At 41.1% G+C, this 17,282-nt stretch overlaps 1 protein-coding gene and 1 long non-coding RNA gene across 11 annotated transcripts in view; one reads left to right on the forward strand and one right to left on the reverse strand.

Annotated features, from left to right (window-relative positions):
• Positions 1–7,539, reverse strand: part of adat1 (adenosine deaminase tRNA specific 1) — a 103,758-nt gene extending 96,219 nt beyond the window's left edge. For 3 of the 10 annotated variants that reach the window (XR_015858911.1, XR_015858910.1, XM_088377785.1), the window contains exon 1: positions 6,803–7,529. Coding sequence is in view for 6 of the 10 variants with exons in the window: in XM_088377785.1 (XP_088233911.1) it covers positions 6,803–6,944 (142 nt within the window). In the remaining 4 variants the exon portion in view is untranslated. Of the gene's footprint in view, positions 1–6,054; positions 6,110–6,802 lie in introns of those variants that run through there. The other 7 variants (XM_088377790.1, XM_088377791.1, XM_088377787.1 and 4 more) reach the window with 6 other exon arrangements.
• Positions 2–14,268, forward strand: LOC148395953 (uncharacterized). Its single transcript, XR_015858921.1, has 2 exons — positions 2–2,825; positions 13,562–14,268. It is a non-coding gene; the product is annotated as an uncharacterized LOC148395953 (long non-coding RNA).
• Positions 14,269–17,282: the final 3,014 nt, after the last annotated feature.

Raw genomic sequence — 17,282 nt, forward strand, 5'->3', positions numbered from 1 at the left:
CTAAAATACCTGTAACGCAAATGAGAAGACAAATAAATCAATATAATGATTTTTCTTCTTAAGTAAATTAAATCTATGGTGCCCCAAGGGGATATGGCAGGTTTAGCAAATCATTTGCGTGGCTGTTTTGGAATCTACGGAATTGTAGGAGGGAGGCATCCATCCATCCATCCATCCATCCATCCATCCATCTTCAGCTTATCCCCACGGGGGTCGCGGGCGTGCTGGAGCCTATCCCAGCAGTCATCGGGCAGTAGGCAGGGACACCCTGAACTGGTTGCCAGCTAGTCGCAGGGTACACAGAGACAAACCACCATCCGCACTCACACTCACACCGGCCTACCAAGCATGTTTTTGGGATGTGGGAGGAAACCGGAGTGCCCGCAGAAAACCCACGCGGACACGGGGAGAACATGCAAACTCCACACAGGGGGGGCCGGAGGTGGAATCGAACCCGCACCCTCCTAACTGTGAGGCGGACGTGCTAACCAGTGCACCACCGATCAGCCAAAAATTTAAATTATATAAAATATATATTTGTTAAATTAATCATTCAAATGAGATTATATGAGGTGTATCTCAACCAGCCCATGTGTTGTCACAGTTTGGGGTCAATAGTTCACATGACCTGGGAGCTATTGATATTTACAGTAAGACCTATTGACTCCACAATGTGCACAATGATAGTCATACATGGGCTCATTGAGATACACTTCTCACAATTTCATTCCAATGTTTCCAATTTTTAATGTATTTATCACTATTAGCATTTTTGCTCAATAATTCCAAAGTCATGTTACCTAATTGACTCATAAACATTGCAGGATGGTCGTCCCATGTGGGCTAGTTGAGATACACCTCTTGTTTTTTCATTTGAAAGTTTTTTCTAATTGAATTTATTACTGTAAATATAAGTATTTTAGCTTGTCGAGTTACATGGTGGATAGGAGGGTAAAAGCTCAGTGGCCGAGTGATAGAGTGTCCGCCCTGAGACTGGAAGGTTGTGGGTTCAAACCCTGGCCGGGTCATACCAAAGACTATAAAAATGGGACCCATTGCCTCCCTGCTTGGCACTCAGCATTAAGGGTTGGAATTGGGGGGTTAGATCACCAAATGATTCCCGAGCGCGGCACCGCTGCTGCTCACTGCTCCCCTCTCCCCCAGGGGATGGATCAAAATCACACGGGGATGGGTTAAATGCAGAGGACAAATTTCACCATACCCAGATGTGTGTGTGACGATCATTGGGACTTTAACTTTGACTTTAACTCAACTTTAAAGATGATGCGTGAGTGTGTATTGGATTTGGCCCAGACGAATTGGCTAAGATGAAATTCCAAATTTCAAACCTTGACATGGAAGACCTGAAGAAGAGGGCCTGAGTAGGGGTTACTTAAAAGTTAGTTCTTCAAAATTAACTATTGTTAAATTGGTAAAGGGGATTTTGTTGGTTGAACCAGTAAGCCTCCATTCTCATTCCAAATTTCACCAGAAGATGGTACCAAAGTCCTTTGATTGACCTAACATAGTAAATTAATAGTTTAAAATGTCATCGATTAGATGAAGACTTGTTCTGAAGCACAGCAACACACAATTTTGGAGTATGTTATATTATTTTGTTTTGCTATAATATACTTTGAAACTGCTTGAATATTTTAATTTGCTAACTAGGGAAGCCCATGCTCATCGTTAGCTAATGAGAATGAGACATGTTAATCACAGTTAGAGTAAGCTGCAATATACTTCATTTTATTCTGCTTTGCAATATTGTATAGTTAGTAGCAACTTGAGCAGCATCATAGCACTGATGTTTCATTTACACATGAATGTATTAAGAGTTGAGTAAGGACAAGGGGTTGACAGTGATACCGTGGGCAGAACACTGCAATCCCATGCTTGAGCTTGACCTAGAGGTCACCAGCTTGTCAAAATACGTTTTGAAGATTCTTGAGTGTTTTAACCTGCTAAGAGAATCCATGATCATACTTATGACTATGTGTTAAATTGACTATTGTGAAAGTATGTGTTATTATTGTCACGATGTTTGAGCAGTATCAAATATGTATGTAATACTGATGTTCCATTTACACATGAATGTATAAATTTGAGCGAAGACAAGGAGGCGGAAAGGGTTAATGGTGATACTAAGTGGTGGAAGACTGAGATCCCACATGTGAGCATGACCTCGGTCACGTTCATCCAGTTGAAGCCTAAACAAAATGCTGTTTGACGGAACACAAGTCAGAGAAAAAAACATTTGCAAATGTCACATTGATGGACAGTTGACAAGATTTGGGAGTAGGAAACAGGATGAAGCATCCCTGAGAAAATTGTTACTTCCGTGAGAACATGGTCACCTCATCTGGTTGAATCCGGTTGAGACCGGCCGAGATGCAGGTGCAGTCTATTCTGGAAGCATTTGGGTCATCTGAGGCCAATGTATGACGTCATGGAAAAAAAACTGGTACGTGACCAAGCAGGCATAGTACCCACGAACTGGACTTGTATAAAAGGTTCGTTCGGACAAAGAGCATCACTCTCTCTCGCCCGGTGGCCTTTCCCCATTAGGGGTATGGCCCTGCGGCTACTGCCGCGGGTCGAAAAGGCCGATTAGACAAAGATAGATTTCATTCTTTCTGAGATTAACCCTAGGTCCGCTTGTTCTTTTAAACAGAATTCGGATTTTGGAACAAGGAGAACTGATCACTCGACTTTTCCACCAAACAGCATTTTAGACCTCAAGCCTCTTACCCTTTTTTACTATATTTTTGAGTTTTCAAACGAGAGAACTTCAAGACTGAATAATTTTTGCTCTACTGAGAATGGTGAGTGGAAATTATTGTTAGTTGTTCGAACAATTGAAACTTGTAATTCTCTTTCTTGCTTATTCATTACATTTCTACTTTATAATCATTTAATTTCCATTAATTATTATTTTGATCTTTTATGCTTTAAATCTCTTTTGTTTCTCTATCATAGTCATACTTTAAACCGTTCAGTTATTTTTTTAAATGAAGACAGCTTTAACCCTTGACATCAGGAAGTGTCAGAATCTGGTTCGACACCGTTAACTTAAACTCAGCTAGTGTGAGTGTACGCTGGTGAAAATAAACAAGTTCCCGCGGTCTTAACAGAGACAGCTACACTATTCCGAGTGGATAACAAAAGCAACAATCTTAATAGGAAAGGAGAGCCGCTGAAGCGGCCGCGATCGAGGAGATCCTGGGTCTCGACAAAGTAGTTACTCAACCCTCGGGTTTCTTTGATTTCAGCGGGACTGGTGTCCGGAAATGACGGAATTAATCTAACAATAGATTAGTTACCTGAACAGCGGTTAGACTCTGAACGAATCTTCTTTCCGTACCAGCTTAAATCGTCTCCCCTACAGACTGCGTTACTGCAGAGGGGCTAAAGTACAGAATTTTACCCTTTAAACGGAGAGCCGGTCACTTACATCAGATAAGTGCACGATTAACAAGCTCAATAGCTCACAGGTCATGACGTATTGACCCCAAACATTGCAGGATGATAGTCCTATATGGGCTGGTGTAGATACACTTCTTACAATCCCATTTGAATGTTCCTCAGATGTTTTTATGAATGTTATGGTAAATATTAGCGTTTTAGTTCAATCGCTTCCATGTCATGTTTTTTATTACCGTAATTGCCGGACTATAAACCGCACCGGATTATAAACCGCACCAGCTAAAATTCAGGGATATTTCAGTTTTTTTCTTACATAAGCCGCACCGGACTATAAGCCGCACGTGCACAAGAGTTTTTTTACAAGCAAAGACAGTACATAGAAAGCCTTTTTAACGTTTTCATAACATACTTGAACATGTCTTTCTAAACATTGCCTGTGACGCAGCAGTAGTACCGCAGCAACGCGGAAGTGTGCACGCGAGTTATTAGCAAAGAAAGACTGGACACAGAAAGTTTTTTTTAAAGCTTTAATAATACCTTAACATTTCTTTCCAAACACTGCCTGTGATGCGGCAGTAATACCGCAGCAACACGGAAGTAACACAGCAAAGTCACTGAGACGCGGCGGTAACACAGCAGCAACACGGTAGCACAGCACTAACAGGGCTGGTTAAAAAAATCATACCAGTAAAAGTAAAAAAAGAGCCATCTTCATCTTCCTCCTGTGCACTGAAACCATCGAAGTCTTCCTCCTTAGTGTCCGATTGGAATAGCGTGAGATATCCTTCGCCTCACACTTTCTCAGTCTCTCTTTCGTCGACGGTTTTATGCATTTCTTCGAGTGTGAAGAGGGTCTGTTCATGCACCGAGCGCTAAATTACATTAAACTAGCAAGGGACACGTATAGCTTAAAAGCGGCATCATATGCCTTTGTCTTTGTGTGAATGCGGGTGTGTGCGTGATGCGTGAGACGATCAAAACACAAACTAGCACGTCTTCTTCGGCGCATTATCTCTTCTTCGTCTGTGTCGCTCTTGCTTCCTGCTAGAGCGCCTCCTTGAGACCGGAGGCCGTAAAAATCCATAAGTACGCTCCAGAGTAGACACAAGATAATGTCAGCAACATCGACTGCCTTTGGCTTAAAAGCAGCATCATATGCATTTCTTTTGTCCCCCATGATGACGGTTTGTGTATAAAGGCTTCCTTTCAGTAATGTCCGTCTTGATCGCGTTCTGCGTGATGCGCGAAATGTAAACACAAACTAGCACGTCTTCTTCGGCGCATTATCTCTTCTTCGCCTGTCTCGCTCTTGCTTCCTGCTAGAGCGCCCCCTGGAGGCCAGAGGCCGTAAAAATCCATAAGTGCGCCACGCCGCCGTTTAAGGTTCAAAGTAACCTTCTGAATAAAATGCATTAAAAGCTCACATTCATTACAACTTGTTTTTGGTGAGCAAAATGTCAGAAGAATTGAATTTAAATCCTGATTGATTGGGTTTTAATACAAGGCAGATGGTCCAAACAGCGCCACTGCTTTGTGTAATCTCTGAGTGACATGGCAGAGTAAGAGAAAGGGTTTAGAGCACAGGTGTCAAACTCAAGGCCCGGGGGCCAGATACGGCCCGCCACATCATTCTATGTGGCCCGCGAAGACAAATTGTGCATCAAATCAGTGTGTCATTACTAGAATTGCAAATTGTTTTCACTTTTAATAATATCTTTTTTTTGAATATTTGACCAGTTTTTACACGTCTGATTTGAAAACGAGTTATTTGTAAGTTTGTTTTGTAGCTTTTACTGTATATAATAGTGTTAAGAATAAAAGTGATCAAGTCATCACAAAAATCACGAAAAAAATCTTATATAAGCCGCACCTGACTATAAGCCGCAGGATCCAAAATTTTGGAAAAAAGTCGCGGCTTGTAGTCCGGAAATTACGGTATATTAAATTACCATAAACTGCACTGCTGAGGCCATTTTAAATGTGCATGTCCGTAACACTTATTTCATTTTGAAAACTGACAAAATTGCAACATGGTGAGGCATATTCAAAATTGCTATCTTTTATTTTTAAAAGCGGATGTGTTTACATGCTATTGCACTGTAATGCTGTCCCGTCACACTCTTTCACGGCGTTTACATGCTATTGCATTGCAATGCTTTCCCTTCGCTCTGTTTTACGGCGTTTCCGTTCTACAGTAATCACTCGTTTATCGCGGATAATTGGTTCCAAAAACCACCCGCGACAAGTGAAATCCGCTAAAAATGGTCACCCTCTCATCTGTACATTTTTAGTGTGTCAATAAATGTATATGAAACTATTTAGGTGCATATTTTATTATTAGAACATTAAATAAATGTTTCAAACATGTAAATAATTCATTAATAGTATAAATAACATACAGAACATTTTATATAAATATTGAAATATTATACATGTGTGCGTGTAACATGTTAACAATAAGTACTGGGCAGGCTAACGAGTTAGCAGAAAGATGCTAATTCGCGATCGTGCTAACACATGAAAAAGGACCTCTAAAGGAATGTAAACGAACATTTGGAGCAATACTACATTGTCCTAAAGGTTAGACACATGTGATCGTTCATTTCTCTTGTTAGGAGGCCCACTTACATCGTCAATGACTCCTGTACCCTTGTAACATAAGTACGCGAACGTAAAACAGGAAGTCGTATCGCCTGAAAACGGCCTTCAAAATAAATCAGCCGACCTCAAATCAAAACACGGCTGAATAACATAAATAACATGGAGAATTATGTTTACATACTGTAAATATGTTTTTAGAACAACTTTTATTATTATAATGTTTTATAACAAGGTACAAGTGTACATACTGTAAATATGTTTTTAGAAATATTTTATTATTAACAATTTTTCTATAACAAGGTACAACACTGTAAATATGTTTTTAGAATTCTTACTATTATAACATTTTTTTTTTATAAAAAGGTACAAGTGTACGCACTGCAATTGTGTGGGCACTCCTTGTCTTCTGCTGGCGTGTGGGCAGGTTTCGTGCCATAATTCCTCAATTTGGAAGTTTTATTATCACTTTTAAAAATATATACGTATATATTGGGGGGGGGGGGGAATCCGCGATGTAGAGAAACCGCGATAAACGAACCGCGATGTAGCGAGGGATTACCGTATAGCACTGCTCTTCCTTCGCTCACTTTTACCGTAAAACCTATAACATGGGCACATTTTGTTTTCACAAGAGCGGCTGGTTTAACCACGAGAAAATGAAAGACGGCTAGTTTGACCACAGTATGATTTTGTTGGATGTACTACTATTTTTAGCAAAGGTCGTGGGACTCTATGCACAAATCAGACGCACACGTAAGCACATGCACAAACAAACCTCTATCCGATTTTGCACATCGGCTGATTTTCACCACAGCGGCGAGCGAGGTCCATTCTCTTCCCGGTTCGGGCTTTCCTCTCCGCGGGAGATCGTTGAAACGGTCATAACACAATTTAGCAATTTCATCAGCAGTCACCATGTCTTGTGAGTGAGTTTCAGTATCTTTAGATCGATGGGGAAATGCGTTTAAAAACTTACTGGTAGTCAGTTTCGCCGTTTCTTACTTTTTGACAAGGTATTTGCACAGCCACAGAAAACAGGATAGAACTTTACTATTTCCGGGTCAGGTGAAGTCAGGATTTTCATGATAAAAGAAATCAAAGAGTTGGGGGAAAACAAACAGATAACAGTTAAGAAGTTAACATAATTTCCACATTTAAATCAAAAGCATCATGCTAACCTACAATAGATAAAGGCATAAAACAAAGGCTGTTTGTTTGTTTGTTTGTTTGTTTGTTTGTTTGTTTGTTTGTTTGTTTGTTTGTTTGTTTGTTTTTCAGTTGCTCGTCATTAATTAATGTACACTGGTTAATTTAACACACCAGAGGGAATAGTCCAAAAACACTTTAGCATAATCGCTAGGAGTCATTGGGATATGATATTTCCTAAGAAACTCCTTATGGTGAACAATAGTCCTTCATTAGTAAATAATAAATAATAAACACTCTTGCCCCGCTTCCCTGTATTTGGGTCCTCAACCCTGCCACGAAACCTGATAGCCAGAGAGACTGTGCTGGAACAGGTGTTGTGCTCGATTTGGTTCCCCAGTGAGATTTTGTTCCCCCTGCCGCGGGAACGCGCACGCCTTGTTTGGAAAGCGAAAAACCGATGCCGTACGGCGTCAGCACTATGTTGTTTTTAATAAAAACATGAAGAATTCACGTTTGCGTCAGTCAATTTTAATTTTTTATAAAGAATTATTCTCATTTGATGTCTTTAAATTCATTCGCGTTCTGCCATTGAAGCGGGGTGCATTCAAAGACCAGTCGTACAGACGGAACACTCACTCACTTCACCAAAAAGCAACGATATAATTACGTGAGCTCTTTGCATAAATCTCGATGCAAAGAAACTCCTCTTGGGTACCGTTACATGCTACAAGGAGTATATATTACAAAGGAGACTTTATACTTAATTGTGATCATCATTCATCCATCCATTTTATTACTCAGGTATTTTCAAAGCAAATTAATATTGTTGCATTTATTAATTTGCTTTAAAATGACAGCGCAATATAATTAAAAGCTGACACTATAGCAATGTCAAACGTGTTCATTTAAGAAAAAGCCACACACGTTTTGTGATCAAATCTTTCATAACGAAAATGATTTGAGTGAATTGACTTGAATGAATAATTGAAGAAATTTCAGTTCTGAAGGCTCATTTTGTCCCAAGCAAAGTAAAAGGTGGTGGGATAAAAATTGTAACAGGAACGCTATAAAAAATGTCAAGCCGTGAATATTTGTGCCCCCCCTCCCATTTTGAGAACGGTGAGTCCTGGACATCGACTGGCTTTTTTTCTGTCTTCCTGGGGGTCTGCTCAGATAGTGTGGCAAATTTGAACAGGTTCCTTCATTCCTAGCCCAAGTTACAGGGGGGGAACATATCCTCACGGGGCACCCGTCTAGGACTCACGGCGGCCCCGTGAGGATATGTTCCCCCCCTGTAATTTGTTCTAGGAATGAGGGAACCTGTTCAAATTTGCCACACTACCTGAACAGGCCCCCAGGAACACAGAAAAAAAGCCAGTCAATGTCCAGGACTCACCGTTCTCAAAATAAGGGGGGGGGGGACATATTCTCACGGGGCACCCGTGAGGATATGTTTACCCCCGTAACTTGGGCTAGGAATGAGGGAACCTGTTCAAATTTGCCACACTACCTGAGCAGACCCCCAGGAAGACAGAAAAAAAACAGTTGGAGTCTAGGACTCACCGTTCTCAAAATAAGGGGGGAACATATCCTCACGGGGCCGCCGTGAGGATATGTTCCCCCCCTGTAACTTGGGCTAGGAATGAGGGAACCTGTTCCAATTTGCCACACTACCTGAGCAGACCCCCAGGAAGACAGAAAAAAAACTGTTGGAGTCTAGGACTCCCCGTTCTCAAAATAAGGGGGGGGGGGGGACATATCCTCACAGGGCCGCCGTGAGGATATGTTCCCCCCCTGTAACTTGGGCTAGGAATGAGGGAACCTGTTCAAATTTGCCACACTACCTGAGCAGACCCCCAGGAAGACAGAAATAAAACAGTTGGAGTCTAGGACTCCCCGTTCTCAAAATAATGGGGGGGGGGGGACATATCCTCACGGGGCCGCCGTGAGGATATGTTCCCCCCCTGTAATTTGTTCTAGGAATGAGGGAACCTGTTCAAATTTGCCACACTACCTGAGCAGACCCCCAGGAAGACAGAAAAAAAACAGTTGGAGTCTAGGACTCACCGTTCTCAAAATAAGGGGGGGAACATATCCTCACGGGGCCGCCGTGAGGATATGTTCCCCCCCTGTAACTTGGGCTAGGAATGAGGGAACCTGTTCAAATTTGCCACACTACCTGAGCAGACCCCCAGGAAGACAGAAAAAAAACAGTTGGAGTCTAGGACTCCCCGTTCTCAAAATAAGGGGGGGGGGACATATCCTCACAGGGCCGCCGTGAGGATATGTTCCCCCCCTGTAACTTGGGCTAGGAATGAGGGAACCTGTTCAAATTTGCCACACTACCTGAGCAGACCCCCAGGAAGACAGAAAAAAAGCCAGTCGATGTCCAGGACTCACCGTTCTCAAAATGGGAGGGGGGCACAAATATTCACGGCTTGACATTTTTTATAGCGTTCCTGTTACAATTTTTATCCCACCACCTTTCACTTTGCTTGGGACAAAAGGAGCCTTCAGAACTGAAATTTCTTCTCAATTATTCATTCAAATCCTCCATCCATCCATTTTCTGAACCGCTTAGTCCCCACGGGGGTCGCGGGCGTGCTGGAGCCTATCCCAGCAGTCATCGGGCAGTAGGCGGGGGACACCCTGAACTGGTTGCCAGCCAATCGCAGGGCACACAACCAATCGCACTCACACTCACATCTAGGGACAATTTGGAGTCTTCAATCGGCCTACCAAGCATGTTTTTGGAATGTGGGAGGAAACCGGAGTGCCCAGAGAAAACCCACGCGGGCCCGGGTAGAACATACAAACTCCACACAGGGAGGGCCGGAGGTGGAATCGAACCCGCACCCTCCTAACTGTGAGGCGGACGAGCTACCCAGTGCACCACCGAGCCGCCTTCATTCAAATCAATTCACTCAAATCATTCTCGTGAAGGAATGAGGTCGAAATACAAAAAGTCCTGCCTCGCTACAAAAACAGATATGCTCAAACCTCATTGAATAAAGTACATAAGCAGACAAGTATATTCACATATTAAATAAATAAAAGAAACATTTGAAGCATATAGTTATACCTACACACCAAATCAATAAAGAAGACATAACTAGACATTTTTGATAAGTGGTGATGAGAAAGGTTTTTATAACTTTATGATCTGATATATATATTTCTGAGGACTTTGAAATAACAAATGACTTTTGATATATTGCCTAAATACCTTAATGACCCTTAAGGAACTGTGGAATGCATGCCTGATGTTTTTTCTCTGAATCTTGGACACGGCCAGAGTCGTCTTGACCGTTCAGTACTTGATTGTATCTTATGTTTTGACTAATGCTAGACGGCAGTTTTTGATTACTACTGAACGCTCTGCACAGAGGGAAATAGTTTGCCTAACAAAGCAAAGATACGGTTGAATGCGGTACGACAGTGTATGTCCAAGATTGGAGAAGAATGTTCACAGGAAGGTCACGTGGAGATAAAACCAGTGGGTGCCAGAAGGAGCCACCCGAGAACTCGGCCAAAGATGATCGCCAAGGCCGAGAGACGGGATGGAAGACAACAGCCCCCTCCACACACACACACCAACAGCCCCCCACCAACACACCGAATCGCCCATAACCAGCACCACTCCCATGGAAGCAGACTCTCCTTCGAACTTGCCCCACCCCGAAGACTCATCGCCCATCAATCCCAGCCCACAATGTGCTACTGAATATAAAACTGATCTAACAACCTTGGACTTTGCCTTTTCTGAATGGAGACTTTCCGCTCTTGAAGGGCCCAGCGCTGTATTGCACTTTCCTGAAAACAGAGCTTTTTGAACAAGAATTGTGATTGAACTCAACCAAGCTGTCTAAGTCTAATTTCTGCTTCAGTGTCTTTGCATTTTCCTAAATCTGAAGAAATCAAACGAGCACGCAGTGAGTAAATTGAATAACAGGTGATTGGCAAAGGCTTTTGCCGTGAGGCGCAGATAACGCGCTCCCTAAATTGTGGACAGAATCCAACACTCGTTATGAAAGATTTGATCACAACGTGTGTGGCTTTTTCTTAAATGAACACGTTTGACATTCCTATAGTGTCAGCTTTTAATTATATTGCGCTGTCATTTTAAAGCAAATTAATAAATGCAACAATATTAATTTGCTTTGAAAATACCTGAGTAATAAAATGGATGGATGAATGATGATCACAATTAAGTATAAAGTCTCCTTTGTAATATATACTCCTTGTAGCATGTAACGGTACCCAAGAGGAGTTTCTTTGCATCGAGGTTTATGCAAAGAGCTCACGTAATTATATCGTTGCTTTTTGGTGAAGTGAGTTAGTGTTCCGTCTGTACGACTGGTCTTTGAATGCACCCTGCTTCAATGACAGAACGCGGATGAATTTAAAGACATCAAATGAGAATAATCCTTTATAAAAATTAAAATTGACTGACGCAAACGTGAATTCTTCATGTTTTTATTGAAAACAACATAGTGCTGACGCCGTACGGAATTGGTTTTTCGCTTTCCAAACAAGGCGTGCGCGCTCCCGCGGCAGGGGGAACAAAATCTCACGGGGGAACCAAATCGAGCACAACACCTGTTACGTGAGAAGTATGTTGTTTCTGGTCTGTGGTTTGTAATAAGATACATTTGGTCAGACCAGCTGCCAAGACAACAGTTCTATCGTTTGTCTTTGATGATAAAGCTGTGATCATTTGTTTTTTTGCCCTATCTCTCAACGTTTCTGAACTGATATGAAAAATGTGTTGTTTTGAAAATTAATGATGTCTTTTTTTAAAAGTTGTTTTTAATTCAAATACAAACGAAATAGTTACAATAACATAACATTGTGGCAGAAGTAAGAAACACATCATTACTCTCGCCTCCCCTGCCATCATGAAAAGGAAAAAAACAAATTCAATTGTTTTTATTATAAATTCATTTTCCTTTCAATTTCATTAGTTTTGTATCATTTTGAACTAAAATCGCTGAATTTTTATAGTTATTTTAAAACCGAAGACGATTCGCTCGGAGGAGCCAACGTCCTGTTTAGCCTCCTCTGAGGATTGCGTAATCACACGGCTGCCTATGTTGACAGGCTATGGAGTTAGACTGAACTCTTTATGTCGCTGTTTAAGTGTTCAAACATTGTGGCTATATTAATTAATATCCGTAGTTAAGCTGGTGTATATAATATCTTGTGTTTTTTGTCATCTGTCTGTAACGTCGTGTTTCTTTAGATTACCTGCGTGAAGCTGGCACCCCACCCCACGCAAAATTTAAGGAAAATAGTCTGTTTCGTTTGTGCTTCGTTTGTGCTGGTTTGTGCAGCAAAAAATTTCGTTTGTGCTGCTATGGTTTTTTAGTAATGAAAGATTATTTTATAGGTCATCCAGAGTTCACCCAGCCCCCCCCCCCATCTGCTCCAAATGAACCCAAAATGGTACCGTTCGTGTGCTTCGTTTGTGCTGCAAAAATTTTCGTTTGTGCTGCTACGATTTCGTAGATATTACACATTTATTTTATAGCGATGACGTCACCCAGACCCCAATTTTCCTCCAAATGGACCCAAAATGGTACCGTTCGTTTGTGCTTCGTTTGTGCTGGTTTGTGCAGCAAAAATTTTCGTTTGTGCTGCTTCCGTTTCGTAGATATTACACATTTATTTTATAGCGATGACGTCATCCAGCCCCCCATTTTCTGGGTTGCTGGGTGACGTCATCGCTATAAAATAAAAGTGTAATATCTACGAAACGGAAGCAGCACAAACGAAAATTTTTGCTGCACAAACCAGCACAAACGAAGCACAAACGAACGGTACCATTTTGGGGTCATTTGGAGCAGATGGGGGTGCTGGGTGAACTCTGGATGACCTATAAAATAATCTTTCATAACTAAAAAACCATAGCAGCACAAATGAAAATTTTTGCTGCACAAACCGGCACAAACGAAGCACAAACGAACGGTACCATTTTGGGTCCATTTGGAGGAAAATGGGGGGCTGGGTGACGTCATCGCTATAAAATAAATGTGTAATATCTACCAAATCGAAGCAGCACAAACGAAAATTTTTGCTGCACAAACCAGCACAAACGAAGCACAAATGGAGCACAAACGAACGGTACCATTTTGGGTCCATTTGTAGGAAAATGGGTGGCTGGGTGACATCATCGCTATAAAATAAATGTGTAATATCTACGAAACCGAAGCAGCACAAACAAAGGTTTTTGCGGCACAAACCAGCACTAACGAAGCACAAACGAACGGTACCATTTTGGGTTCATTCTGAGCAGATGGGGGGCTGGGTGAACTCTGGATGACCTATAAAATAATCTTTCATAACTAAAAAAATAGCAGCACAAACGAAAATTTTTGTCCTGCAGACCTGTGGCATGGCTTATCTTCAAACTGCTGCTGAAGAGGGACTCAGCCTTCCTGACTCTATCTGCCTCAGGCCAATTGAAAATCCTTCCTGTCAGGGTTTTCCAGGTTATCTTTATCGTATGATTATGTTGGAATGCAACCTGTAATAAATAACCTAGCTAGATTAGTTTTTCCTGCTAATAACATCTGGCCAGCAGGTTTTTCGCTTACACAATAAGTTTGATCTGGGGTATTGAGGGAAAACCTCATCTTCACTGGAAATTGTTGCTATCATTGTTTGTTGTTTTTTATTTTTGCTATTCTTCTTTCTTCGTTATATTTTCTTGCTTGCCTTTCTTGTTTGGGGTGGCATAATCATATGATAAAACAGGAGGGAGATGTCAGGGTTTTACAGGTTATCTTTATCGTATGATTATGTTGGAATGCAACCTGTAATAAATAACCTAGCTAGATGAGTTTTGTGCTTATGTTGGAATGCAACCTGTGATAAATAACGTAGCTTGTCCCATCCTACACAAAGTCGTAAAACACCCCTTGCTATGTTTTGACTAGAGATCAAGGGCTTTCTCTATTCCGTCCACTCTTACCCCCACCCTGTTTCTCTTAATAAAAATGCTCTTGCAGGAGCCGAGAGTCAGACCTCCATTCGATCATCGCTGTACGCACAGCGACGAATGGACTCTCCACCTGCAGGTGTCTAAGAGGACTTACTTGTCTCCCGTGTGGTTCTTGCAAAATAAGTTGGAGTGAGCACAACGCTAACATTTTGGTGCCGAAACTCGGGATCCCTCATACCCGCTATCTGGCTGACGAAGAAGGACGTGCTGCATTGTCGACAAGCCAGCATCCATTAGGAGGACCTGGAGAAGAAAGTCCTGGGAAGAGAATTCTTCGCCGTGTTGTTGTGAAACCCGTAAAACGTAGAGGTGTACGAGATACAGCTTGGGTTCAAGTCCCAGTGGAAGAAACAGGCTAAAAAAAGCAGAGCTTCTTTTTCGTTCATCGAAGAAGTGCGTAGACTCTTCTTTGTCTGTTTTTCTGAGCTGAGGGATCTGGATTGGAGTCCCAGTGGAAGGAACGTGCTAAGAAACACAGAGCTTCTTTTTTGTTAATCAAAGAAGGGCGTAGATTTTTCTTTGTATGTTTTTCCGGCCAAAGAACAGCTTGGGTTCAAGCCCCAGTGAAAGGAACGGGCTAAGAAAAAACAGAGCTTCTTTTTCTTAATTGAAGAAGGGCGTAGATTCTTTCTTTTGTCCGTTTTTCCAAGCTGTCTGGGAGGGTTTTACACCCATCCCTGGATAGGCCTAAAAAGCGCTGGAGTTTTTGTGGTTGAGAGTGTGACTGGTAGGATAAAATTACTAAAAAGCAGTTCTAGCATTGATCCACGGCAATAACACAGGCTAGTAATCTGTTGAAAGGTCAATTTAAACCTACATTGAGGATCCTCAAAGAAAAAAAAAAAAAATTTGAAAAAAACATTGTAAAACCTAAAACTACTAAAATTAAGATGGGAAATAAGAACGGTAAATCTCTTGCTCTGCTCTTCTTTGAGATGAGAGGTACATGGCAAGTATGTATGTATGTATGTATGTATGCAATACATGCCGAAGTGGAAGAAAATGTATGGAGTACAAGGAAATTTGAAAGTTGAAATGTGGAAGAAGTGGTAGAAGTCCTAGAGTGTGGTTGAAATCTTCACAAAGAGATGAGAACAAATTCAAGAGACAAAACATAGAAAAATGAAAACTGATGAGGTCACAAGAGTTTGTCAGACCAAGACACAATAAGGCCCCTGTGAGCAGGTGCAAGGCCGCGGCTCAAGCAAGGGGCAAGAGGAGTTTCCGGTCCTATGCAAATCATGTATCAAAATTTAAAAGATCTGAAACCTCTCCCATATGACAGCAAAACATGTTATTGTCAGTTTATAAAAATCTTTTTAGATTATTAGAGCTCCTGTCCATACAAGAAGTATGACAATGCTGTTTGTATGCCCAATTACAAATAACCAAAGATCAAATTGTGTGTGTACACTAAAGTCAAAATATGCAAATCAAGTGGGAAAGAAATACAACTTGCTTCTATAAGATAAAAAAAAAAAAAAAAATGAATGTGCTGTCCTCGTGTGCGTGGGAGGGACCAGCTCATGATCGACCGCAGGAAATGGCCAACCTGTGACGAATCATTAGTGCTGGGACCTACCTTTCGCACGCAAGAGCTGTGCATGTGTGTGCGTATGTTTTAAAATGATGAAGATTGGCTAAACTTTTAGTATAAAGAAATTTGCTAGACTGTTGTCTATTCAATTTACACCGCAGAACAGAAACAATTTTGACAGATAAAAATGAGAGGAAAAGAGAGAAATCTGTTTGCGAGCAGAAACTAATCCACACTAGTGCATGTTAGTGTCGAACCCTCATGAGAAATTCGAAGTAAACAAAACAACAGAACATGCTTTCAGGAATTGGACGACGCTAAATTGTGAATTTAATATTTTGCAATGCTACATTTAATAGGAATAATTGATTGGTTGTGTTATAAGATTATACAAAATTCTAAATGTAAACTAAATCTGAGAGATTGAGCTCTTCAAATTTAAAAACAAAGAAAAAATTTCAGATTAATTTGCCAGTAGTTTTTTTTAGTAAAGTTTTTTTTTTTTTGAATTGGTGGATTGTTCTACCAGGAACCTTGAGTTGAAAATGATATATGAATGTTGTGTGGTGAGCTCGGATGAATTGGGACCAATGTGATAGGAAGACTCCTTTTTCGAGACTGTGTGAGATGCATATGATGAGCATTGATGAATGATTGCCTGAATGAAAGGTTGAATGGTTGAAGTCGTTGGCAACTACTATGGAAAATTAGTAGAGCGACTTTGATGAAAGAGTTATTTTGAGCAGGTTGAATGCTAAAAAGAAACACGTAGCTTTTGGATTGATAATTAACTAGAGAAAAAACTGGAGAACCAGTAACACATGTAGAAGATGTGTGAACTGAGAAATTGAGAAGCGTTTTGGAAAGAAAATTAAATTAAATGATGATGGAATCGGATGTAGTAAAGAACACATTCTCCCAGAAAGTTTGTAAAGGTGTGAGGCATGGGCGTTGCCAAGCCTCAGAAGGAGTGAGTGAGTAGGACAGATAGTGGAAGATAGTAATAATACCATGAACGTAGACTAATTGGCACGAGACACATCTGGTTTCCATTAAGAACTGACAAGATATGCACCGTGTAGCGTTGGGGAGGCTTACTGTGGGGTCATAGATCGCCCAGCAGCCCCGTGTGCACCCACCCAAGTGAGAAAAGGAGTGCTGACTCGTAAATAATCAGGAGATACGTATTGGGAGTTTTCTGTTGGTCCTTTCTTTAAGACCCTTTAAATGGTTTTCTGGTGTAGATAGGTTAGCAACACGAGAGATTTAGAGGTTCAAAAGAAAGACAGTTAAAAGAAAACATTTTTGATTTGGACAATTGCAGACTAACAGGAACATGAGAAAGATAAGAACTAAGAAGTAGGATCCAATTTGATTGGAGAGACTGAGAATTCACAGCACCATATTCTAAGTCACATTTTTGAGCAAGCATGACACAGTTAATAACATTTAAGAGGTCAAGACATATATCAGGGCTAGATGTGGAACGCAGACCTCGATGAGTTAATTTTTAATAATGATACTGAAGACAACATACTGTCCCATTAAATTAGAACTATGGATAAA

Source organism: Syngnathus floridae, chromosome 6 (genome assembly GCF_059516105.1).
Source record: "Syngnathus floridae isolate MCC-2025c chromosome 6, RoL_Sflo_1.0, whole genome shotgun sequence".
In the NCBI taxonomy this organism is placed as follows: domain Eukaryota; kingdom Metazoa; phylum Chordata; class Actinopteri; order Syngnathiformes; family Syngnathidae; genus Syngnathus; species Syngnathus floridae.